The sequence below is a fragment of the Nerophis lumbriciformis genome, linkage group LG32 (assembly GCF_033978685.3).
Source record: "Nerophis lumbriciformis linkage group LG32, RoL_Nlum_v2.1, whole genome shotgun sequence".
NCBI lineage: Eukaryota > Metazoa > Chordata > Actinopteri > Syngnathiformes > Syngnathidae > Nerophis > Nerophis lumbriciformis.
In genome coordinates this window covers 13,650,533-13,678,032 of record NC_084579.2, presented here as the reverse complement: position 1 = coordinate 13,678,032, position 27,500 = coordinate 13,650,533, and the positions used below count along the sequence as shown (strand labels likewise).

The window sequence follows — 27,500 nt, the reverse complement described above, 5'->3', positions numbered from 1 at the left end:
AACGGTCTGCCTTTGGCGTAACGAACGGTACGAGTTTGCCTTTGTTAGACACGGTTAATAATATCACATTTCCAAAAATATGTTTTGGTTAAACGGCTTTGATGTTGAGGAATGTCGAAGTGTGGCTTGTTAACGGAGGTTACAGTACATGCTCCTACTAGTAGTACTACTAGCTGTTATGCTTGTTAGCTTTAGCCATTCATCTACAATAATATAGCTTTTTAGCTCATACCTTTGTTTGTCAATGACATGTAATTGTTTTTATTATAGAATGTCTCTGTTTTGACACATCCTCCCCCAAACGCAGAACAATCGGAACTGTATATGTTAGATTCGCTGTTTTTTTTAAAAGCATGCATGCACAACCTTACCATTTAGTTATTGACATTTGTGCAGTTTAAAAGTGACTACTAAACACATATTTTAATCCATTTGTTGTTAATGTTTTAAACAGTTTCACTTATTCCCAGAGGTGGGTAGTAACGCGCTACATTTACTCCGTTACATCTACTTGAGTAACTTTTGGGATAAATTGTACTTCTAAGAGTAGTTTTAATGCAACATACTTTTACTTTTACTTGAGTATATTTATAGAGAAGAAACGCTACTTTTACTCCACTACTTTTATCTACATTCAGCTCGCTACTCGCTACTAATTTTTATCAATCTGTTAATGCACGCTTTGTTTGTTTTGGTCTGTCAGACAGACCTTCAAAGTGCCTGCGTTTCAACAAATACAGTCACTGGTGACGTTCACTCCGTTCCACCAATCAGATGCAGTCACTGGTGACGTTGGACCAATCAAACAGAGCCAGGTGGTCACATGACCTGACTTAAACAAGTTGAAAAACGTATTGGGGTGTTACCATTTAGTGGTCAATTGTACGGAATATGTACGGTACTGTGCAATCTACTAATAAAAGTTCAAATCAATCAATCAAAACTGTGAAGGAAAAAAGACAATTTTTTATTTCAACCGTACACCCCGTCAAAAGCCTAAAGACTGACTGCACAGTTCCTGTCTTCACAATAAAAGTGCCGCTCCATTGCGCCTGCGCTTTCAAAATAAGAGTCTCCGATAGCCAGCGCAAACAAGCTAGCAAGCTACGGAGTTTGCCGCCAATGTATTTCTTGTAAAGTGTATAAAAACGAATATGGAAGCTGGACAAATAAGATGCCAAAAACAAACCACTTGCATGTGGTATTGGACAGAAAGGAGTAACTTTTTTTCTCCTCCATTTGAAAACGTGGACGTTATCAGCACTACTGTCTGATTACAATCAATGCAAGTCATCAGAATCAGGTAATACACCAACTTATGTTCTGGTCTTCATGAAAGAAATGAATCTATATGTGTTAAACATGCATGTATATTCATTAAAACACCTTTAACATGTAAACACTTGTGATTTAGGGCTATATAAATAAACATTGATTGATTGATTGATTGATAAACAAAAACGGCAAAATAAATATAAATTATATACTCTATACATCAATGTATGTATATATATATATATATAAATATATATATATATATATATATATGATATGGGTGTGTATGTTACTCATCAGTTACTCAGTACTTGAGTAGTTTTTTCACAACATACTTTTTACTTTTACTCAAGTAAATATTTGGGTGACTACTCCTTAATTTTACTTGAGTAATAAATCTCTAAAGTAACAGTACTCTTACTTGAGTACAATTTCTGGCTACTCTACCCACCTCTGCTTATTCCACATTTTATGTTACAGCATTATTCCAAAATGGAATAAATCATTTTTTCTAGAGGTGTCCGATAATGGCTTTTTTTTTAACCGATATTCCGATATTGTCCAACTCTTAATTACCGATACCGATATATACAGTTGTGGAATTAACACATTATGCCTAAATTTGTTGTGATGCCCCGCTGGATGCATTAAACAATGTAACAAGGTTTTCCAAAATAAATCAACTCAAGTTATGGGAAAAAAATTGCCATACTTGTTATTGAAGTCACAAAGTGCATTATTTTTTTTAACATGCCTCAAAACAGCAGCTTGGAATTTGGGACATGCTCTCCCTGAGAGAGCATGAGGAGGTTGAGGTGGGCGGGGTTGGGGGAAAGGAGTAGCGGGGGGCTGTATATTGTAACATCCCGGAAGATTCAAGAACTCCATCCAGCTGTATAATCACTCGCTATATAGCAATAGATGATATCTGCCTATTACCTGACACCTTCTATGTTAGCTACTTCTCTTTGTTTATAATGTCTATTTTCTATTTCCTGCTGGATCTACTCTCTATTTTATGCTGCTGCTGTCACATATACTGTATATACTGTAATATTGTACATGGTCATTGGTATATATTGTATATATGTTATAGACATAATATTATATATCTGTATATATAATATACTGTACACATATTATGTATATAGTCGTATATAAGTTAGATTTTTTTTCCCGCTATATTAGTCTATTTATACCTGCATTGTCCTTTCCAGCCTTACACTTTCCATCATTTTAACTGAGCTACTGTGTTGAATAATTTCCCTTGTGGATCATTAAAGTTTGTCTAAGTCTAAGTCTAAGAGTTAGTGCTGCAAGGGGTTCTTGGTATTTGTTCTGTTGTGTTTATGTTGTGTTACGATGCGGATGTTCTCCCGAAATGTGTTTGTCACTTTTGTTTGGGGTGGGTTCACAGTGTGGCGCATATTTGTAACAGTGTTAAAGTTGTTTATACGGCCACCCTCAGTGTGATCTGTATGGCTGTTGACCAAGTATGTATTGCATTCACTTGTGTATGTGAAAAGCCGTAGATATTATGTGATTGGGCCGGCACGCAAAGGCAGTGCCTTTAAGGTTTATTGGCGCTCTGTACTTCTCCCTACGTCCGTGTACCACTCCGTACAGCGGCGTTTTAAAAAGTCATACATTTTACTTTTTGAAAACGATACCGATAATTTACGATATTACATTTCAAAACAGTTATCGGCCGATAATTTTGGCAGTCCGATATTATCGGACATCTCTAATTTTTTTACCCTGAAATTTCTATACACAATACCCCGTAATGACAATGTGAAAATGTTTTTTGTTGTTATAGCAAATTTATTAAAGAAAGAACATATGCATAGTTGATGCACCTTTGGCATATTACAGCCTCAAGTCTGTTTGAATACGATGCCACAAGCTTGGCACAATCGACAGTTTGGCCCATTCTTCTTTGCAGCTCCTCTCAAGCTCCATCAGTATGGATGGGAAGTGTTGGTTTTCCTCCAGGATGTCTCTGTACACTGCTGCATTCATCTTGGTGTAGTCAGCCAGGTGACCAAGAACCCAAATGGTCAGCATTCCTCTGTGGAGGTAGGAGAACCTTTCAGAAGGACAACAATCTCTCCAGGAATCCACCTATCAGGCTTGACGGAAGCCATTTCTTTGTAAAAAGATTGTCAAAATGCACCTGTAAAACTCTCAGACAATGAGAAACTACATTCTCTCTGGTCTGATGAGACGAAGATTGAACTCTTTGGAGGGAATGCCAGGCATCATGTTTGGAGGAAACTAGGCCAATACCATCCGTAGAGTGAAGCATGTTCTTGACACCATCATGCTGTGGTGATATTTTTCAGGGGCAGGAACTGGGAGAGTAGTCAGGATAGAGGGAAAGATGAATGCAGCAATGTACAGAGACATCCTGGATGAAAACCAAAGCGTCTCATCTAATCGGACGGAGCTTGGGAGGTGCTGCAAATTGTCATTATGGGGTATTGTGTGTAGAATTTTGAGAACATAAATGGATTTATTCCATTTGTAACATCAAAATGGGGCAAAAGTGAAGCGCTGTGAATACTTTACGGTGGCACTGTAAGGCATTGAGATTAAACTCGATTTTATCAGTGACTCCCTGTCTTCCTTCCATCATGTTAAGCCAATCATCTTTGAAAGACTGCTGGTGGACCAACCTTTTTGAGCCCACGGTTCAGAGCGTGCTGAAACCTTTGTTATCCATATACAAGATATCCTGATTTCATTTTTGCCTTTTTTTGTCTCTGCAGTGTGTGGCCTCCAGCTGATAAATAACAAGGGCACGTTCCGAGCTTACAGTTATGACAATGAAGAACTATATCCCGGCCACATTCCCACAACTCCCATTCAGAAGGCCTTGCTGGCAGTTGGCTCAGGTGTCGCTGCCCTTCAAGACCCTTATCGACACGGTAGGGCCGCTACCATAGTTTTTCTACCAGTGGGGCGAGAACAGACAGTTAATAACGAAAGTGGAAAAAAAAAAGGGTCTCATTATCAATCATTCTTAAACTTTCAGTTTCAGGCTTAGTCGGTCGGGTAAACAGGTGTTGGATGATAGATCTTACTAAATGGTCTGTGATTATGTATATAGTAGCGCTTTTACTATACCTGCATGATATTCAAAGTACTTTACATTATACGTCACATTCATACACTGATGGCGGAAGTCGCCAAGCAAGGCACTAACCATGACCCATCAGAAGCAAAGTGAGTCAAGTGTCTGACCCAAACACACCACAGCCGTGACGAGGATGGCGGAAACTGGATCGAACCCTTTAGTTGCTGGTATGACTGCCCTACCATCTGAGTCATGAGACAGTAATCCATGCCTGTATCACATCTCGGCTGGATTACTGTAACTCTTTGTATTTTGGAATGAGTCAATCCTCCCTCTCACGTCTGCAGCTGGTCCAAAATGCAGCTGCCCGACTTTTAACAAACACAAGAAAAAGAGAGCACATTACTCCTGTTTTAGCCTCCCTTCACTGGCTGCCTGTGTCTTTTAGAGTCCATTTTAAAATGATCTTACTCGTTTTTAAATCCTTACGTGGTCTTGCCCCACCGTACCTCTCTGAGCTGCTCCACCTCTATGCCCCCACCCGGTCCTTCAGGTCAGCTGATCAGCTGATCCTGGAGGTACCCAAAACAAAGCGCAAGCTCAGAGGGGACAGAGCCTTCTCTGTTGCGGGTCCCAAACTCTGGAACGATCTCCCTGTCCATGTGAGACAGGCCCCTTCTTTGGCTATTTTTAAGACTCTTCTTAAAACCCATTTTTCTTCACTGGCTTTTAACCCAGCATGAGACTTTAAACTGTTTTTAGCTTTTACAATTTTTAACTGTTTTTAACATTTTAAACTGCTTGTTATCTAACAAATTGTTCTTAGGTTAATTTGCATTTTCTTTTTCAATGTGTATTTTTATTTGTTTTAAATGTTATTTTTTAGTCTGTCCTTTGCCTCTATTTCTTTGTAGTGTACAGCCCTTTGTTCTTCAACTGTGCTTGTTTTTAAAGGGCTTTATAAATAAAGTTGGTATGGTATGGTATGCCGCCCACGTCGTTAAAATATGGAAGGCTGTCTGAACTTTCATTTGATCATTTTAGGTTTCGTTTTCTGGTACATCGGTGTCAGTAGGAGTTGGGCAATCATATGGTCATGATCCATTTCAGGTGGATTACGGTTATTAGCTGTAAGCATAATTAACTCAATCAAACATGGCTGAAACATCAGTGACAACAGCCAATCAGAGTCGGCCTTTTCCCGCTCCACATCCGGTTGTAAGATAGCGCAGAAGTAAACAGAATGAGCATACTTGCCAACCTTGAGACCTCCAAATTCGGGATATTTGGGGGGGTGGGGGCGGGGCCAGGGGGCGCAGTGAAGGGGGAGGAGTATATTTATAGCTAGAATTCACTTAAATTCAAGTATTTTTTATTTATTTATATATATATACATATATATATATATATATATATGTATATATATATATATATCAATGACTTTCAGTGAATTCTAGCTATATATAAATATGTATTTTATTTTATATATATATATATATATATATATATATATATATATATATATATATATATATGTATATACATATAAATAAAATAAATACTTGAATTTCAGTGTTCATTTATTTACACTTATACACACATAACACTCCTCTCTACTCATTGCCATCCATCCATCCATCTTCTTCCGCTTATCCGAGGTCGGGTCGCGGGGGCAGCAGCTTAAGCAGGGAAGCCCAGACTTCCCTCTCCCCAGCCACTTCGTCCAGCTCCTCCCGGGGGATCCTTCCTAGGGAGGCGTTCGGGTGGCATCCTGACCAGATGCCCGAACCACCTCATCTGGCTCCTCTCGATGTGGAGGAGCAGCGGCTTTACTTTGAGCTCCCCCCGAATGACAGAGCTTCTCACCCTATCGCTAAGGGAGAGCCCCGGCACTCGGCGGAGGAAACTCATTTCGGCCGCTTGTACCCGTGATCTTGTCCTTTCGGTCATGATCCAAAGCTCATGACCATAGGTGAGGATGGGAACGTAGATCGACCGGTAAATCGAGAGCTTTGCCTTCCGGCTCAGCTCCTTCTTCACCACAACGGATCGATACAGCGTCCGCATTACTGAAGACGCCGCACCGATCCGCCTGTCGATCTCACGATCCACTCTTCCCCCACTCGTGAACAAGACTCCGAGGTACTTGAACTCCTCCACTTGGGGCAAGATCTCCTCCCCAACCCGGAGATGGCACTCCACCCTTTTCCGGGAGAGAACCATGGACTCGGACTTGGAGGTGCTGATTCCCATCCCAGTCGCTTCACACTCGGCTGCGAACCGATCCAGTGAGAGCTGAAGATCTTGGCCGGAGGAAGCCATCAGGACCACATCATCTGCAAATAGCACAGACCTAATCCTGCAGCCACCAAACCAGATACCCTCAACGCCCTGACTGCGCCTAGAAATTCTGTCCATAAAGGTTATGAACAGAATCGGTGACAAAGGGCAGCCTTGGCGGAGTCCAACCCTCACTGGAAACGTGTCCGACTTACTGCCGGCAATGCGGACCAAGTTCTGACACTGATTATACAGGGAGCGAACTGCCACAATAAGACAGTCCGTTACCCCATACTCTCTGAGCACTCCCCACAGGACTTCCCGGGGTACACGGTCGAATGCCTTCTCCAAGTCCACAAAGCACATGTAGACTGGTTGGGCAAACTCCCATGCACCCTCAAGGACCCTGCCGAGAGTATAGAGCTGGTCCACAGTTCCACGACCAGGAGGAAAACCACACTGTTCCTCCTGAATCCGAGGTTCGACTATCCGGCGTAGCCTCCTCTCCAGTACACCTGAATAGACTTTACCGGGAAGGCTGAGGAGTGTGATCCCACGATAGTTGGAACACACCCTCCGGTTCCCCTTCTCTACTCATTGTTGTATTTGAAAGTGCAATACTTTGCAGCCAGTAGCATGTGCAGTGTAATATTCTGGGTTGGAGTCAATAACCAGGCGAGGTGATGAAGTTACGTCTCTTTACTTCATACTTCAGAACCGACTCCCACACTTGCAGTCAGGTTGCAAAACAACGTAAAAAATTAACCACAGAACACTATAGTGTTCTGTGGTTACTTTTTAAACCGTTGGCCAAGCAAAAAGTAACTTTTTGCTTGGCCAACGGTTTACGTTGTATTGCGCACTCTGACGGCAAGTGTGGGAGTCGGTTCTGAAGTATGAAGTAAAGAGCGGACGTGACGACAGGCTGTCCTCACTCAGGTCCGCACGGACCTGGAGGGGGCGTGCCTTAAGTCAGACTGGAAATCGGGAGAACTTCGGGAGAATGGTTGTCCCGGGAGATTTTCGGGAGAGGCACTGAAATTCGGGAGTCTCCCGGAAAATTCGGGAGGGTTGGCAAGTATGAGAATGAGGAAACTTGGCGCTAAATGTTCATTTGAGAGTAGTGAAATAAATGTCATCCATGACCCGGAGTTATCCCTCGAAGATGAAATTAACGTTGGGAAGAAGTTAGCTTTTTTTAATGTATTTTTTATTTATTTAGATCAATATTGGTTGTGTGGCAGTGCTTTGGGTTGTACAAGATGACTGGCAAGACAACAAATGTGCTGCATTAGCAGTTCCAATCTTAATTTGCTAATCTGTATTGGTATTAAAGATGATGCACATTTGCAAATAGCAATGATCACAGCGTATTTAGTATCATCAATTCAAAATGGTAATGTTTAGCGCTGCAGCTATTGATTATTTTAGTAATCAAGTAATCTGTCCATTAGTTTGTTCGATTATTAATCAGATAAAGCCTCATTGCATGTTTTGGATTAAATACATCTTTTTTTTTTTTTGTGCTTGCCATAATGTTCATTCTATTTTTATAATTAATCCGCATCAACATTGAAATTGCACTTTTAACATTTGTGCATTTCAAAAAATATGTAAGAAAATTGATTTGCTGTTTGCCGCCTCACAATCACGGCACCCACACACCACCGTTCTTATTGCAGCAGCCATGCAGAAACTATGTCTGCATATTTTTTTAAGTTCATTTTTAAGGCATTCAATGCGGTCCGGGTTTTCTACATTTTTATTAGTTACACTAAAACGATTAATCAATGTATAAATGAAAACTTCTTCTAATCGGTTTAATTGATTGATATTAATGTTTCCATTTTAAAATGTCTTTATTATCCCCGACGGGGCAATTTGTTTGTGGTCTTGCATTCCTGCACAAAACACTCAGGACTGTTATTTTAGTGCTGTCAAATTATAATTTTTGGAAAATCTGATTATTCACACCTTTTGAATTGTGATTAATCATAATTAATCACACTAAATTGTAATAATAATAATAAATAAATAAAAACTTTAAAGGGGAACATTATCACAATTTCAGAAGGGTTAAAACCATTAAAATCAGTTCCCAGTGGCTTATTTTATTTTTCGAAGTTTTTTCCAAACTTTTACCCATCACGCAATATCCCTAAAAAAAGCTTCAAAGTGCCTGATTTTAACCATCGTTATATACACCCGTCCATTTTCCTGTGACGTCACATAGTGATGCCGATACAAACAAGCATGGCGGATAGAACAGCAAGATATAGCGACATTAGCTCGGATTCAGACTCGGATTCAGACTCGGATTTCAGCGGCTTAAGCGATTCAACAGATTACGCATGTATTGAAACGGATGGTTGTAGTGTGGAGGCAGGTAGCGAAAACGAAATTGAAGAAGAAACTGAAGCTATTGAGCCATATCGGTTTGAACCGTATGCAAGCGAAACCAACGAAAACAACACGACAGCCAGCGACACGGGAGAAAGCGAGGACGAATTTGGCGATTGCCTTCTAACCAATGATTGGTATGTTTGTTTGGCATTAAAGGAAACTAACAACTATGAATTAGGTTTACAGCATATGAAATACATTTGGCAACAACATGCATTTTGAGAGTGCAGACAGCCCAGTTTTCATCAATTAATATATTCTGTAGACATACCCTCATCCGCTCTCTTTTCCTGGGGGTCCGGCGGCAGATTTCTTTGACTTTATCGTTGGAAATGCATCTGCTTTGAGTGTCGCAGGATATCCACACATTCTTGCCATCTCTGTCGTAGCATAGCTTTCGTCGGTAAAGTGTGCGGAACAAACGTCCAATTTATTGCCACTTTCGCATCTTTGGGCCACTGGTGCAACTAGAATCCGTCCCTGTTTGTGTTGTTACACCCTCCGACAACACACCGACGAGGCATGATGTCTCCAAGGTACGGAAAACAGTCGAAAAAACGGAAAATAACAGAGCTGATTTGGCTCGGTGTTTGTAATGTGTTTGAGAAAATGGCGGATTGGTTCCCGATGTGACGTCACAACGTGACGTCATTGCTCCGAGAGGGAATAATAGAAAGGCGTTTAATTCGCCAAAATTCACCCATTTAGAATTCAGAAATCGGTTAAAAAAATATATGGTCTTTTTTTCTGCAACATCAAGGTATATATTGACGCTTACATAGGTCTGGTGATAATGTTCCCCTTTAAAAAAGACCCATATATTTGATAGAAATGCAATTGTATTATCAGAATGTCATGCATATTTTATTTTTAATTAAATATACAATATTAATTTGCTCAACACCTAAAAGTATTATCTAAAGTCCCACCAAGGTGTAGTTTGAAGCAAAATTTGTCACATATAGGTATTTAATCTGTGTTGATGCTGATTATTTCAATAAGTGTTTGTGATTAAATACATTACATTTGACAGCCCTAATTTATTATTGGTTCATTCGAAATGTTTCATATTTTTATTTTATTTTCTTATTTATGTTCTTTATCTACCCAGTATATTAATGCAATTTTGGACTAGCCTCTTGTTACTTTAGTTTTTAGTACAGGTGCTTTAAAACTGATAGGGTAAAAAAAGTTCAACAAAATGAAAGTATTAATTGAGAATTAGATGATATGAAAAAATGCCTAGCCCTAGTTCTTTTTTCCCCACCTTCCCATTTTTTAGTGTCTGCAAGTAACATGTAATGCTGTTTGAGGCCAAACCAACTCTAAATAACTTTGTTGGCAAAATAAATATCAAATAAGTAACTTTGCCTGAGCACTTTTCTGGAAGAGAAACTGATAGTCTGAAGTGGTTACTCACTGATAGTTTGAAGTGGTTACTCAACACGAAAGTGAAGTTTTGGCACAGTTTAAATAAACGGCTAACATTCTCTGCAGTTGAGTAAAAAAAAATTGCTGTGATCCCTAACTGAAATGAGTGCTTTTGATGTTTTGGTGAGAAAGAAGAGTATTGATTTTGCTGTGTAATAAAGTCCCAACGCCTCTTTGCAGACATGGTGGCAGTGCTCGGCGAGACAACAGGACACTTTGCTTTGTTAAACCTCAGGGACCGGATGAGAAATGACCCGGAGGGACACGTGGTCCTCCAGTAAGCCGTCGTCACCCAGAATGTCATCTCATCACAACGTGTCTTTGACTTATGCTTGGTTGAACTCCCTCCAAGGGACAGGCCAAGAATCCGGCTGTCGACGCTGGACTTGAGAAAGATGGCCTCCTTACCTGAGGGAACCTTTGGCCGAGAATACCTCCGTTTTCTGGAAGACAACGTGAGCGCTTTTTAGTGCAAACGAATGCTGCAGATTTTTTTAAAACGTCTCCAGTGTAATTTCCTTCCCCCCCTCTCTCCTCAGCAAGTGACCCCTGACTCGAGGGCAGATGTAAAGTTTGTGGACAACGAGGAGCTAGCTTACGTCATGCAGAGATACAGAGAGGTCCACGACCTGCTGCACACCCTACTGGGCATGCCCACCAACATGCTGGGTGAGACGAGACCCATTATTAATAGCAAAATATTCTAAATATGGCGGATTGGGGTTTGGCGAGTTAGCTAATCTTCTTGTCACTCACACATTCCTGTGTCCTGTTAAAACAGAGACCTGGAAATAATATTGGAAAGGGCTCAATCCAGTATTTGTCCTGTGCAGATTGCTCAATTTAAAAGTGCACCCTTGATGTATTGAGGTGGTATTTTCTCAGGTGAAGTGGCTGTAAAGTGGTTTGAAGCCGCTCAGACTGGGCTCCCCATGTGCGCCCTCGGAGCTCTGCTGGGCCCACTTCGACTAAACCCAAAGTAAGCTCAGTCACAGACAAAACCATTTATTTATTTGCACTACTTCCTGCTGTATGCTGGGAAAATAGGCTGATTTGCCATCGTTTTCCCTTTCCATCCTCGTCTAACATGTTTCTTTTTTGCGCGTCAAGTCGCCTGCAGCAGCTGGTCACATCTTTGGGCCCCTGGGCCGTGCAGAATGGCCGACGGGCCCGGTGTGTCCTCAGCGTCTTCTATGAGAGGCGATGGGAGCAGAGCGTCGAGGACCTGAGACAGGAGCTGAACATCGAGCCTCCTCCCACCCAGTAATCACGTAAATAATGACTAGCTCAGTGGCCTTGTGGTTGGACTGGAAGGTTGTGTGTTCAAACCCTGGCCGAGTCATACCAATGACTATAAAAATGGGACCCATTGCCTCCCTGCTTGGCACTCAGCATCAAGGGTTGGAATTGAGGGCTAAATCACCAAATTATTCCAGAGCGCAGCCCCCGCTGCTGCTAACTGCTCCCCTCACCTCCCAGGGGATGGGTCGAATGCACACCTAGTGTGTGTGTGTGATGAATCTTTGGGACTTTAACTTAAACCCTAATGGACCCAGGAGGTGGCAAGGACTAAAAATGTATGTTTTTTGCATAGACTGAATAGTCTCGTTATGATTGAATGTACACTATGTATATTTATTCAACTAAATGTTTTGTTCCAAAGCATATAGTTTATCGCGTACATTACATTTTTTTATTAGAAAATATTTGTGAGGAATAGTACAAAATATTTATACTCCAATGGCAACGCTGCCCCCTTGTGGCTGTATACAAATCTAAACATCATCCTATTATTTGGCCCCTAGAGAGAGACAAACCGAAAGCTGTTAACAATAGTTATACTTGGAATAAATAACTTTTTGCCCATAGTTGGTCTAAATCAGGGGTGCCCACACTTTTCAGCAGGCAAGCTACTTTTTAAATGACCGAGTCGAAGGGATCTACCTCATTCATGTATATAATTTACATTTATTTATTTATGAAAAGACATTTTTGTTAACAAGTCAAAAGACGTTTAATGATAATAAAAGCATGTTCAACACATATAGATTCCTTTCTTTCCTGAAGACAAAAATATAAGTTGGTGTATTACCTGATTCTGATGACTTGCATTGATTGGAATCAGACAGTAGTGCTGACAACGTCCACATTTAATGGAGGAGAAAAAAAGTCCTCCTTTCTGTCCAATACCACATGAAAGTGGTTGCTTTTTGCCATCTTATTTATCCGGCTTCCATACATACATTGGCGGAAAACTCCGTGGCTTGCGGGCTTGTGCACGCCAGCTTTCTGAGACTCTTATTTTGTTAGCGCAGGCAGGATAGAGCAGTGCTTTTATTGTGAAGATAGGAGCTATGTGGTCAGTCTTTAGGCTTTTGACAGGAGGTATGGTTGAAATAAAAAACTGTTTCTCGCCTCCCTGACGGTCTTTTTTTCCTTCACACTGAACTCGCATCATCTCACAAGACCCTTGGGTGCCGTGAATGTCAATCAAGTGACGTCATAGTGAGCATTTCTGATCGCTCATTTTTAGGACTATTTTTTCAATGCCTAGTTGGCGATCGACTGACACACCCTCCGCGGTCGACCGGTAGCTTGCGATCGACGTAATGAGCACCCCTGGTCTAAATCGACATCAGTGCTACACTATTTGAAGCTGCGTTGATTAATGACTGCTGCCGACATTATTCATTCACCAAACACAAAATTACTTCTACCATATTTTCTGTGTAAAAAGGGATTAAAAAAACTGTCAATATGATTAAAGGGGAACATTATCACAATTTCAGAATGGTTAAAACCATTAAAAATCAGTTTCCAGTGGCTTATTATATTTTTCGAAGATTTTTTCAAAATTTTACCCATCTTGCAATATCCCTAAAAAAAGCTTCAAAGTGCCTGATTTTAACCATCGTTATAAACACCCGTCCATTTTCCTGTGACGTCACATAGTGAAGCCAACACAAACAAACATGGCGGAAAGAACAGCAAGCTATGGCGACATTAGCTCGGATTCAGACTCGGATTTCAGCGGCTTAAGCGATTCAACAGATTACGAATGTATTGAAACGGATGGTTGTAGCGAAAACGAAATTGAAGAAGAAACTGAAGCTATTGAGCCATATCGGTTTGAACCGTATGCAAGCGAAACCGACGAAAACGACACGACAGCCAGCGACACGGGAGAAAGCGAGGACGAATTCGGCGATCACCTTCTAACCAACGATTGGTATGTGTTTGTTTGGCATTAAAGGAAACTAACAACTATGAACTAGGTTTACAGCATATGAAATACATTTGGCAACAACATGCACTTTGAGAGTGCAGACAGCCCAATTTTCATCAATTAATATATTCTGTAGACATACCCTCATCTGCTCTTTTAGCTGATCTGTCCAGTTTTGGAGTTGATGTCAGCAGGCCAGGGAAGCTAGGGTCGATATTCTTCTCTTGATCATCTTCGGTGGCATAAGGGACGGTGTGAGCCAAGACATCCAGGGGGTTTAGCTCGCTCGTCTGCGGGAACAAACTGCTGCCATTGCTTGCCGTGCTACCGAGGGCCTTTGTCCCTGAATTGCTCACACACTCTGGCAGATTCAATGGGGGTCTGGCAGCGGATTTCTTTGACTTTATCGTTGGAAATGCATCTGCTTTGAGTGTCGCAGGATATCCACACATTCTTGCCATCTCTGTCGTAGCATAGCTTTCGTCGGTAAAGTGTGCGGAACAAACGTCCAATTTCTTGCCACTTTCACATCTTTGGGCCACTGGTGAAACTTGAATCCGTCCCTGTTCGTGTTGTTACACCCTCCGACAACACACCGACGAGGCATGATGTCTCCAAGGTACGGAAAACAGTCGAAAAAACGGAAAATAACAGCGCTGAGTTGACTCTGTGTTTGTAATGTGTTTGAGAAAATGGCGGATTGCTTCCCGATGTGACGTCACGTGACGTCATCGCTCCGAGAGCGAATAATAGAAAGGCATTTAATTCGCCAAAATTCACCCATTTAGAGTTCGGAAATCGGTTAAAAAAATATATGGTCTTTTTTCTGCAACATCAAGGTATATATTGACGCTTACATAGGTCTGGTGATAATGTTCCCCTTTAACAGGTGATTTAAGTGAACAGCGTTAAATGCCCTTAATTCACTAAAGAGAAAATGTTAGTTGAAGGTTTGTCAGTGTAGTATGGTGACGCTCTGGTCCGTCACAGCAACTGCTGGCAGCAAGGGGGCGCTAAACGGACCCCTGACTGTGTACAAAACCGCACTTGACTCCGGCGAATAAAACAAGAGCGTCTGACTGGGCCAGTCCAGCAGGAGGCCCACCTTCCGCGGTCTGATCATCACCTCCAGCAGCACTTTCTTCCCCTGGTGACAGAACGAGTACTCGCCGTCGAAGTGGCACAGCACCCACGACTGCTCGTTGTATCCGAGCCGGGCCTTGTCCCAGGCACCTTTGCGCTCCATGCTGGCATAGCAGACGCCCACCTTGAAGGCGGCGCTCTGACCTACGTCCAGCACCCAGGTGTGGGTGCCGGAGGACATGGCGAGTGAGCCCAGAGCGTTGGGCCACGAGTCGAAGCGTGCCGGGTCGTAGGGCAGCGACTGGTTGAGTTTTTTCTGGACGTAGCTGGGTTTTATTTGGACGAAGGTCAAAGTGCGGTGGTCATCAGAGAGCGACAGGAGCGGACTTACTGTGCGCTCGTCAAACTTGAAAGACGAGGAGCCATAAGCTGCAGACAGGAAGTCACGTCAGGGAGTATTCCACTGCAAAATGATGACAGCTAATAACTAACCACGTGGTCCCTGCAGCATGGCGGTGGCCCACAGTCCCTTCATTAGCTCGCTTTCACCGCAGCCTGGCCTGAAGTTGAGCTGCTTTGTGTCGCACGGCTTGCCCACACCCTCAGCCGCCTCCACGCTGTAAGGATTAAAGGTGCAAAAGCACTTTTAGTATATGTTCACCTGTCCACCATCATCCAATACAAGAGTTGCAGCAAAGTCCCTACAGTGGTACTTACTGGTAGTGCTCCAATTAACTCCATTAACCATGGTCTTCTATAGTCTGGGCGGGGGGTTGGGCTCCCATACCAGACTAAAAGCACACTTGATGTATACATGCACTAAAATTTGAATGTTTAACTAAAGCCAATGAAATACATTTTTGACTTTTTAAAGATGGGATTAACGTATATAGATAAACCCCCCATTTCATGGCAAATAATGCCAAAAAACTTAGTTAGTTTCAATGTAATTTAATACAGTGGCACTCAAGGCATCCAGCATTTCTACCTACTCAGTGGCCTCGTGGTTAGAGTGTCCGCCCTGAGATCGGTAGGTTGTGAGTTCAAACCCCGGCCGAGTCATACCAAAGACTATAAAAATGGGACCCATTACCTCCCTGCTTGGCACTCAGCATCAAGGGTTGGAATTGGGGGTTAAATCACCAAAATGCTCACTGCTCCCCTCACATCCCAGGGGGTGATCAAGGGTGATGGGTCAAATGCAGAGAATAATTTCGCCACACCTAGTGTGTGTGTGACAATCATTGGTACTTTAACTTTATTTCATCTCTGGCTTCGTGATGGCCATAAGCTGTGTGTTCCCCCTTAAGAATGGCAATATGTGGGTTGAGTGACGTGTGTAAGTGAGTGGGCGAGTTAGGAGAGGGAGCGCTAGCATGTTCAGGAGTGTTAATAGCATGGTGGATGTCCGCTTGGCTTTGTGGAAAACAAAGATCGCCGGCCTCGTCATTCCGACCTAAGAGCGGAACTGTAGGGACCCACTGCAGGGTGAAGTGGAGGATGTTACCCCCGACGGTATATCGGCCCTGGAGGGAACGCCTCCCCTGCGCTCCTCGACCACAGTCTGGGAGCCGACATGCAGGAAAGATGTAACATGGTGTTTCTTGGTGCCTGGTGAGGCTGGATCTTTGAAAATCAGTGCACCCGGTCGTAAAGGTGTTCTTTTTCTTAGCCCGTTTCGTGGCGTGCAAAACATCTTTCCATCGTCATAAGTGAGCCATTTGCTGGCTCCTGAAGCCACTTTTCATTGAAGCTTCGCTTGTTGGCTTTATTGCTCGCCATGACGAAAACAATAACACGCGAGAGTACTAATACCGGAAATGCAGTATTTGTGATCGATAAGACTTTCAGCGAATCAAAATTTAAGAAATTGTTCCGGAAAGTACATTACTTTGAAGTTGACCACTAATTAATCATTAATAATAATTAATCATTTGACCCAGCAAATATAAACAAAACAAAACGGCGGAAAGCGATTATCGATTAAAAAAAAACCCAAGCAAACCGGGCGGTAAAAAAAAAAAAAAATCATCGTCTAGGACAGGGGTCGGCAATCCGCGGCGGCTCTTTCGCGCCGCCTTAGTGGCTCCCTGGAGCTTTTCCAAAGATTTATGATAAATGGAAAAAAAGGAGGGGAAAGAATTGATTTTTTGTTTTAATATGGTTTCTGTAGGAGGCCAAACATGACACAAACCTGTTATAAATCCCCCTGTTTATATTAAACATGCTTCACTGATTCGAGTATTTGGTGAGCGCCGTTTTGTCCTACTAATTTTGGCGGTCCTTGAACTCACCATAGTTTGTTTACATGTATAACTTTCTCCGACCTTCTAGGACGTGTTTTATGCCACTTCTTTTTCTGTCTCATTTTGTCCACCAAACTTTTAACGTTGTGCATGAATGCACAAAGGTGAGTTTTGTTGATGTTATTGACTTGTGGGGAGTGCTAATCGGGCATATTTGGTCACTGCATGACTGCAAGCTAATCGATGCTATCATGCTATTTAGGCTAGCTATATGTACATATTGCATCATAATGCCTCATTTGTAGCTATATTTGAGCTCATTTAGTTTCCTTTAAGTCCTCTTAATTCAATTTATATCTCATGACACACTATCTGTATGTAATATGGCTTTTAATTTTTTTGCGGCTCCAGACAGATTTGTTTTTGTATTTTTGGTCCAATATGGCTCTTTCAACATTTTGGGTTGCCGACCCCTGGTCTCGGAGGCTGCAGACTTCCGCAAATTTGCGTCCTTTCTGATTTAAATGCGTAAAAAGACACAAAAAGTGCGTTACTGCCAACACTTACTACTCATATCAGTGGTTCTCAAACATTATCCATCAGGTACCACCTCTCTAAGTACCACCATATTGATTAAAATTAAAATACAATAGCGCAGTAGGCCTAAGTTTTCATTAAAAACAAGGCAGAGGTTTTATGTAACAAATATATTTGACATTTTTGACCACTGTAACATTACACACAGTTTGAACAGTAACACTGTGTTTGAATATAAGAAAATAAAACACTATCTTAATCAAGTGATTTTTAGGCGTACAACTAGATGGAGCCCCTCACAGACTTATATATTTAAATCGCAGGAAAACAACTTCTACAAAGCCCCCTGTGCTTGGGACCCCGTTTCAACGGTTCTACTTTGACGCCCCTGCCTCCAGTCTAGCATGTGTGTTGTACAAAAGCAATTAACCGCCGGGTCAAAAAAACAACTTTGGCTGTTTGTTTTTTAAAATAACTCTAGGAGAAAAATGTAGCTGCATTTAAAGCATAATTGGCATTCAGCTTCCAGCTGTTTTATTTACCTTTTCATGCGCATTCAAATGTTGCTACTCATCTGTTGGTGTGAAGTCAGCGTCGTCCGCACTAACAAAACCGGTAAGTTCACTGTCGTATATTTACCTCAGGTAAATAAAACGCAGCTGTTATTACAGTAAATTGATCAAATTACGAGCTGGATGTCACTGTTGCACTCCAGGCATCACAAAGCATGCGTTAACTTTTTTTCTTTTTTTTGCCGCTGTTGCATTTACTGGGTCGCTGATCCTAATGCAAGCAAACTGTAACATGGGTAAGTAAAATGGATACTTTGATCAGCACCAACTTATGATCTGCAAGCCATTCTTGTTGATGCATCAAAGACCATGTAGGTGTACCTAATGTGACCATGAGTGTAAACAAAGAGGTCATGTTACCTTTCAGTAAACTCCTGGATGCTCATCTACAAGAGAAAGACAGCAATTATTAATCTAATCCTGCATATGCACCAAGTCTTTCCCTCACCACTAACTGTGGGTCCGCATAGTGCGTCAGAGTGTGCACCACGAGTGAGCGTGTATGCGCCAGACTGTCCAGCGCCTGGCTCCAGTGAGCCCGCTGGGTAAGTAGGCACTGCTCCACTCGCTCCTCCTCCCGCTGCACCTCCTCCAGGAGCCGCTGCTCCTCCTCCTCCAGTGCCTCTCGAGCTGCGTTGACCCGAGCCACAACCTGCTCTCTTGCCGTGCTCGCCGCCACCTGGGTGAAGACGGAAGAATTTCAGTTTGTTATTGAATAGACTGATTCGCGGGTACAATCACAAAGTAGAAGGTACAACCAACACCTTTATTTCTTTATACTACAAAAAAACATTTTTTACCACATTTCTATGTAATTTATCCCAAAGCTGTTTTCCTTTAATTATTTTAATATGTATGTTTTGGTTAGTGTTTATATACATTAACTGGCCACTTCTTTTGGCTCAAATATCCCAATTCAAAAGTATTAATTTACAAAGACAACGATGCACAAAAAACAAATATGAGGAGCACAAACATTTTGAGTGTCTGTAACTCTATAACATTTTTACAGTATCAAAGTGGACACATTTGAGTGTAATTCATGGTAATCTACTGGAATTTAATATGGAAAATATTATACTGTATAATTTTTGACATAATTATTTTTTTCATAGTCAAATTAACAGTTACAGTCGTGGTCAAAAGTTTACATACACTTGTGAAGGACATAATGTCATGGCTGTCTTGAGTTTCCAATAATTTCTACAACTCTTATTTTTTTGTGATAGAGTGATTGGAGCACATGCTTGTTTGTCACAAAAAACATTTATGAAGTTTGGTTCTTTTATAAATTTATTATGGGTCTACTAAAAATGTGAGCAAATCTGCTGGGTCAAAACTATACATACAACAATGTTAATATTTGGTTACATGTCCCTTGGCAAGTTTCACTGCAATAAGGCGCTTTTGGTAGCCATCCACAAGCTTCTGGCAAGCTTCTGGTGTAATTTTTGACCACTCCTCTTGACAAAATTGGTGCAGTTCAGGTAAATGTGTTGGTCTTCTGACATGGACTTGTTTCTTCAGCATTGTCCACACGTTTAAGTCAGGACTTTGGAAGGCCATTCTAAAACCTTAATTCTAGCCTGATTTAGCCATTCCATTACCACTTTTGACGTGTGTTTGGGGTCATTGTCCTGTTGGAACACCCAAGACCCAACCTCCGGGCTGATGATTTTAGGTTGTCCTGAAGAATTTGGAGGTAATCCTCATTTTTCATTGTCCCATTTACAGTCCCAGAGCATAATACTACCACCACCAGGCTTGACGGTATGCATGGTGTTCCTGGGATTAAAGGCCTCACCTTTTCTCCTCCAAACATATTGCTGGGTATTGTGGCCAAACAGCTCAATTTTTGTTTCATCTGCCATCACATGGACAAAGATAACACCTTCTGGAGGAAAGTTCTGTGGTCAGATGAAACAAAAATTTAGCTGTTTGGCCACAATACCCACTTTAATCCCAGGAACACCATTCCTACCGTCAAGCATGGCGGTGGTAGTATTATGCTCTGGGCCTTATGCTGTATGTTTACTTTTGACCCAGCAGATTTGGTCACATTTTCAGTAGACCCATAATACATTTATAAAAGAACCAAACTTCATGAATGTTTTTTGTGACCAACATGTATGTGCTCCAATCACTCTATCACAAAAAAATAGGAGTTGTAGAAATGATTGGAAACTCAAGACAACCATGACATTATGTTCCTTACAAGTGTATGTAAACTTTTGACCACGACTGTATATACACTATATTGCCAAAAGTATTTGGCCACCCATCCAAATGATCAGTCAGGTATCGGGGGTGTATATTGTAGCGTCCCGGAAGACTTAGTGCTGCAAGGTGTTCTGGGTATTTGTTCTGTTGTGTTTATGTTGTGTTACGGTGCGGATGTTCTCCCGAAGTGTGTTTGTCATTCTTGTTTGGTGTGGGTTCACAGTGTGGCGCATATTTGTAACAGTGTTAAAGTTGTTTATATGGCCACCCTCAGTGTGACCTGTATGGCTGTTGACCAAGTATGCTTGCATTCACTCGTGTGTGAAAAGCTGTAGATATTATGTGATTGAGCCGGCACGCAAAGGCAGTGCCTTCAAGGTTTATTGGCGCTCTGTACTTCTCCCTACGTCCGTGTACACAGCGGCGTTTTAAAAACTCATAAATTTTACTTTTTGAAACCGATACCAATAATTTCCGATATTACATTTCAAAGAAGTTATCAGACGATAATATCGGCAGTCCGATATTATCGGACATCCCTACCAAAAACTTTTTTTTTTTTTTTTAATATTCCAACACAGGAACCAAAAGTTGCTACCTAAAGACAATCAATCAAGCGTAGAGATTTTTACTGAATTCGATACTACACCAAAACGATACGGCACCGACTGAATTCCGTTGGTACTACCAGGTATAGATTCACATGAAATCAAACGGTGCCATACTTTGATACCTTTGTTGCTTGGAATGATGAGTACCGGTATCGATTCCCAGGTAGCAGGAATCGGTACCATGAATTGGTACCGTATCGATTAAAATGGAAAAGGTACTTATCCCTAATCCCCACCTAGGTCGTTATCCGTTTTTGTGTGAAAATGATACACATTACCCAAACACCACAATGACATCCCAAAGTGTCTCCAACCTGAAGTTTTTGCTCCTTGCTGGGAAGCGTCTTCTCTAAGAACCGTTCCATCCACCGCGCCTGAACCTGCATTTTCTCACACGCGTCCACGAGTTGATTCTGATTGGTAGGGGGGGGGAGAAAAATAACAACCTGAGAACCAGCTGGAATTGTAACAAGAAAATCCTGTCTTGGAGATTAATCTAAACCCCTGACGTGATAAACATGACAAACAATGTTATGACCCTTAAGAGGCATTATGATGTTGAGTTGGTATGCAATCAGATGTGTAAACAAAAAATTCTACAGCTGGGCTGGCTGCTCGGCATGTGTTGATATCTGCACAGTAATAGTTTGCTAATACTTGTGCAGATAATAATAATGAAACAAGCTGAAAGTCCTTAAAATGTCATCAGGTATCCTTGCTTATTTACTTTTACATACATAAATACGTACTTCATTTGTATAATTATTTCAACCACAAGTGTGTAGTCAGAGATATACTAAATCTCGAAATCGTATTTTGACAAGTTTAACATATTTCCATACATACTTACAAGTATATATGTACAAGTATTCTTTTTGTAAACGAGTAGAGCCTATTCAGTGGTGCACACAATCATCCATCCATCCATCCATTTTCTACCGCTTGTCCCTTTTGGTGTCGCGGGGGGTGCTGGAGCCTATCTCAGCTGTAAAAATACTTAGATTACTGCAGAAGCTAAACAATACCCAAGTATGTGGGATTATACATACTTGCAAGTATCGGTATATTCTGTATGGCTGGCTGTACTAGTAGTACTAATATACTAGCTGTATATTGACAAGTTTAACATTATCTCATCTATACCTTGTCTTGATACTTACAGTATTACCTTATCTATGCCGAAGTATGTTTGGTTACTTACAAATACATTTGGATAGTATACTGTACATATTGTTAAATAGTAAAGTACTGAATCACTTTTTATTCAAATAATTTTACTGTATATTGAGAAGTATATTACCTACATATAACTAAATATGTTGGGTGACTTATTTACAAGTATATTTTGCTTGTTTTCCTAATTTATACTTTACCTATACTTGAGTATGTTTGGTTACTTAAATACATACAGACTACTTGTTTTATGCTGTATATATACAGTACATACACCTTAGTGAGTGTTTGTTTACTTACATACATATATTTGGCTAGTATACTTAACACTATACCTGTATGTTAATTATGTTTAGTTATATACATACTTGCAATTACAGTAAAGTTTGCTAATGTACGTACTTTACTCTTTACCGATGCATAAGTATGTTTGGTTACTTACATGTCGTACAGGCTACTTGTTTTATGCTAGTATGTTTTAGGTTATTTACATACATACAAGTATATTTGGCTAGTACTATATATGTATGTTGAATATGTTTGGTTATATACATATTTACAACTACAGTAATTTTTGCTAGTCTACTTACTTTACACATTTGACAAGTATACTTTTAAACTGTACATATATGGTTACTTACATACTGTACAGGAATTTTGGGCTGGTGTACTTACTTTATACTGAAACCTTCAGCATACCTAAGTATGTTTGATGACTTACATATTGACCAAACAAGTACAGTATATTAGACTAGTATATACACATGCATTAACGTATGGTTACTTACATACCTAGTTACATGTATACTTGGCTATACTTGATACTATACCTATATCTGAGTATGTTTGGTTACTTGTATACTGACTGTACAAGTAGTAAATTTGACTAGTATACTTACTTCAAACTACACGTCTACCATATACAGACTTACCTACATGTACACTTGGCTAATTTATACTATACCTAAGTGGGTTTACTTACATATATAAGTAGAATTGCCAAGTATACACAGTATATTTGACTAGTATTCCTACCTAAAACTATGCCTGCACCATAGGTATTGTTACTTACACGCTTACTTACAAGTATATTTGGCTCATATACTTACATTATATTCTACCTAAGTATTTTTGGTTACTTACATACTGATAGTACAAGTACAGTATATTTGACTAGTATACTTTTAAACTGTACACGTATGGTTACTTACATACCAGTGACGTGCGGTGAGGTTCATGGCTGGTGAGGCACTGACTTCATCACAGTCAGATTTACAAACATATGAACCCTAAAGAGTATCTTATTCACCATTTGATTGGCAGCAGTTAACGGGTTATGTTGAAAAGCTCATACCAGCATTCTTCCCTGCTTGGCACTCAGCATTAAGGGTTGGAATTGGGGGTTAAATCACCAGAAATGATTCCCGGGCGCGGCGCCGCTGCTGCCCACTGCTCCCCTCACCTCCCAGGGGGTGATCAAGGGGATGGGTCAAATGCAGACGACAAATTCCATTACACCTAGTGTGTGTATGACCATCATTGGTACTTTAACTTAACTTTAACTTTACACAAAGAAACTGTAGCACACAAAAAAGCACATTTAATAAAAAAAAACGTTATTATGGTCTTACCTTTACTTATAAATGAAGTCCACAACTAAAGCCCTCACTTAAACTTTCCACGTGCAAGATTGAATCTATTTAAAAAAAAGTGTAACCGAGGGTTCATAAATGTCGCCTATACTGTATGAAACTACAAAATAACAAACACGGAGGCTCCAGTTTACACGAGGACCACTTTATTTACCTTCTTTCAAAAACCTCTGCTCCACTCCATGTCATCACTACCGCTCTTAGCGCCTTCAAAATAAGAGCTCAAGGCATATACTGTATAACAGCGCATAACAGTAAATTAATATCACAAAGAGAAAAGCCCATGAAAATAGGTTACAAAAGTTATTTAATAAGAAGCCAAAAAGTGCAAAAACAATAATGTTCGTGTTGGAGGAGTTGTGAATTAGATACACCTGCAGTCTGCAGGTGTACCTAATGTTGTGGCCCTGCAGTCATTCACAACTCCTCCAACACGAACATTATTGTTTTTGCACTTTTTGGCTTCTTATGAAATAACTTTTTTAAATAGATTCAATCTTGCACGTGGAAAGTTTAAGTGTGGGCTTTAGTTGATATAACAATTCTACGGCGGGGGTGCAGGAGGCGGGATTACTGGAGCCTCAGCCAGTGCGTCTTTTGCAGCCGGTTTATGATCGCTCAGCACAAGAAATACGTTACACACATACAGTTGTTGACAAAATACACTGTACATTATATACCTCAGCTAACTAAACTATGGACATGTATAATATAGTTCATATAGCAATACAGTCACACTGCACAGCAGGCCAGCAGTTAGCCGAGTCCGGAATCCACGTTGAGGCACTGAGTGACGTGCCTCAACTGGCTGCTGTTCACCGCACCGTCTCTTCTCAGTATTTGAACGGCAAATGTGAAAATTCAGCGATTTTGAATAAAAATAATCTAAAACTGGTGAAGTTAAATGGAAAATAACTCTATAGTATAATCACTGGATACATATAACAATTTAATTTTTTTTCTTTCTTTTTACATTTTTTTTCTTTCCATGATGGCAGGTGAGGCGGGGCCTCACCTGCCTCTAGTGACTGCACGTCACTGTTACATACTTACAATAATTTTTGGCTAGTGTACTTACTTTATACTGAATCCTACAGCATACCTAAGTATGTTTGATGACTTACATATTGACCGAACAAGTACAGTATATTAGACTAGTATATACACGTGCATTAACGTATGGTTACTTACATACCTAGTTACATGTATACTTAGCTATACTTGATACTATACCTATATCTGAGTATGTTTAGTTACTCACATAATTACTCCACATGTACATTGTATTTGACTAGTACACTTTATTTAAACAATACTATACGGCTAAACGAGTAGTTATGGACATATTTAGGTTAGGCTATAGTATACTAGTGTATAATATTCAGAGATGTACCAGATTGAACTTAGATACTTACAGTATATTGACAAATATATATGAGTATGATTGGTTTAAGTACACTTACAGCAGGTATGCCACTACAGTACATGGCTAGCAGTGCACTTGAGAATGTGACATTTAAGCACACTTAAGTGTGTAAAGAAGAGTTCCATACCCGCACTGCGGTGACTCTGGCGGCCAGAGGGGTCACTGAGTGTCCACGACAAGGTCCTACAATCGCGCAATGGGAGCAGATCAACTTTAACTCGGTGCCACAGAACCAGTCCAGCTCGGATTCGTGCTCCACACACGTCTCGCACTCCCCGGAAAAGATCCCGGACTCGGTATCGGAAATAGCGGGGGTGGTGGCGGGAGTCAGGGCGGCTCCAGGTGCTTTTGTCCCTTCGCAGCTTGCCCGCTGTCCTACCGTGGTGTCCCGCTCCGCCTGGCCGCCGCTCAGGGCTGAGAAGATGGGCTGCTCGGCGCCCTTTAAGACCGCTTCCCCGCCGTCGTCCGGTGTGTTAAAGTCGCATTTCGTCCTCTCCTCCGCCATGGCACCTGTGAAAGAAGCAGGTGCACCCAAAGCGAGCTATAGCGCTGAGCCGCACATGCGCTGTACAACACAGGTGTAACAGGTGAGTGGAAGCCGGAAGTAACAAGACATGCGTCAGCACTATAGAGCCAATCCTAAACTATAAATAGGTAATGAATAAAGAATAAACTTCATGTTATTTTATTCATGTACATCTTAACTTTTTGTTTCTGAATTACCAAAGGGAGTCAACTCGTTTTCGAGAGCCGATCCAAAAGTACCAGCTCCCTTAAAAGAGAGGGAATTATCATCCCGAAAAGCCTGGATGGGTTACCTTGGTGTCAGGTTTCCTCTCCCCCTCTTACTGTCGCTGAGTCGGCCTGCTAAAAACTCGATTTACATCCGAATCACGTTTTTTTTGTTTTCTTTATTAAATTGACCAAAAAAATTAATACAATGATATATATATATATATATATATATATATATATATATATATATATATATATATATATATATATATATATATATATATGTACATATATATATATATATATATATATATATATATATGTACATATATATATATATATATATATATATATATATATATATATGTACATATATATATATATATATATATATATATATATATATATATATATGTATATATGTATATATATATATATGTATATATATATATATATATATATATATATATATATATATATATATATATATACCGGTGTATATATATATGAACACACTAAATATATACATATATAAATATACACACTATATATATATATACACTGTGTGTGTTTGTGTATATATTAGAGATGCGCGGATAGGCAATTATTTCATCCGCAACCGCATCAGAAAGTCGTCAACCATCCGCAATCCACCCGATCTAACATTTGATCAGAACCGCATCCGCCCGCACCCGCCCGTTGTTATATATCTAATATAGACGATGCAAGGCATTAGTGAGGTTATAAAGCTTTTGCCTGTTAAAGAAAGGAGACTGATCCAATGCAGCACAGACATTCGCGTGCCACGCTGTCACGACCCAGACGCACACCAGTGCGCAATCATATGGGAGCCGCGCTGAGCGCACCTCCAAGCGCGTCTCGCTGCCGGCGACGGCCGGGTATATGGGCCCGACGCTCCAGCGCCATCCATTTTCAAGGCTAGTTGATTCGGCAGGTGGGTTGTTACACACTCCTTAGCGGGTTCCAACTTCCATGGCCACCGTCCTAGCTGCTGTCTATATCAACCAGTGTGAGCCCCACCCCTTTCGTGAGCGCACTGCGCGCGGAGTGACCCCTGTTACGCGCCCCCGGCAACAGGGGTGGCGGGCAGGTAAGCTGCGCGGGCGGAGCGCGCGGAGTGACCCCTGTTACGAGCCCCCGGCCACGGGGGTGGCGGGCAGGTAAGCTGCTTACCTGCTGCGCGTGACGCCGGCCGCGGCGAAGGCGGACGAGGCGGGGTGTCGGTGCGGTGGCCGCGGTGGTGACCCTGGACGTGCGTCGGGCCCTTCTCGCGGATCGCCTCAGCTACGGCTCCCGGTGGGGCCCTCTCGGGGGAAGGGGCCTCGGTCCCGGACCCCGGCGAGGCGTCCCTTCTCCGCTCCGTAAAAGTGTCCATCTCTTTTTTTTTTTCTTCTGTTGTGGCATATGCTGCAGGTGCCTGCTCGTTTTTCGTATGTGGGTAACAACATTTAACTATGTATATATATTTCCGAATTGGTTTAACTGCCACCCGCCTGAATCTATTTAAAATCTAATTTTTCTTTATTTCAA

At 41.2% G+C, this 27,500-nt stretch overlaps 3 protein-coding genes across 4 annotated transcripts in view; 1 reads left to right on the top strand and 2 right to left on the bottom strand.

Moving 5' to 3' along the window:
• Positions 1-33, bottom strand: part of traf2b (Tnf receptor-associated factor 2b) — a 42,855-nt gene extending 42,822 nt beyond the window's left edge. Inside the window, exon 1 of the mRNA XM_061927190.1 lies at positions 1-33. This exon is cut by the window's left edge and continues 87 nt beyond it. The gene's annotated coding sequence lies outside the window, so the exon portion shown is untranslated.
• The window catches only part of coq4 (coenzyme Q4 homolog (S. cerevisiae)), a 12,819-nt gene extending 308 nt beyond the window's left edge, over positions 1-12,511 (top strand). For both annotated transcript variants that reach the window (XM_061927192.2, XM_061927193.2), the window contains 7 exons: positions 1-27; positions 4,047-4,205; positions 10,649-10,745; positions 10,821-10,923; positions 11,008-11,137; positions 11,354-11,447; positions 11,579-12,511. The exon at positions 1-27 is cut by the window's left edge. In XM_061927192.2, the coding sequence (XP_061783176.1) occupies positions 1-27; positions 4,047-4,205; positions 10,649-10,745; positions 10,821-10,923; positions 11,008-11,137; positions 11,354-11,447; positions 11,579-11,735 (767 nt within the window). In that variant the 3' untranslated portion in view covers positions 11,736-12,511. The remainder of the gene's footprint in view (positions 28-4,046; positions 4,206-10,648; positions 10,746-10,820; positions 10,924-11,007; positions 11,138-11,353; positions 11,448-11,578) is intronic.
• Positions 12,512-12,668: 157 nt separating this feature from the next.
• bspry (B-box and SPRY domain containing) overlaps positions 12,669-27,500 on the bottom strand; it is a 17,576-nt gene continuing 2,744 nt past the window's right edge. Inside the window, exons 2-7 of the mRNA XM_061927148.2 lie at positions 25,342-25,724; positions 21,278-21,376; positions 18,581-18,811; positions 18,493-18,518; positions 15,270-15,394; positions 12,669-15,206 (exon numbers count right to left, since the gene is read on the bottom strand). Of these exons, the coding sequence (XP_061783132.1) occupies positions 14,650-15,206; positions 15,270-15,394; positions 18,493-18,518; positions 18,581-18,811; positions 21,278-21,376; positions 25,342-25,724 (1,421 nt within the window). The 3' untranslated portion in view covers positions 12,669-14,649. The remainder of the gene's footprint in view (positions 15,207-15,269; positions 15,395-18,492; positions 18,519-18,580; positions 18,812-21,277; positions 21,377-25,341; positions 25,725-27,500) is intronic.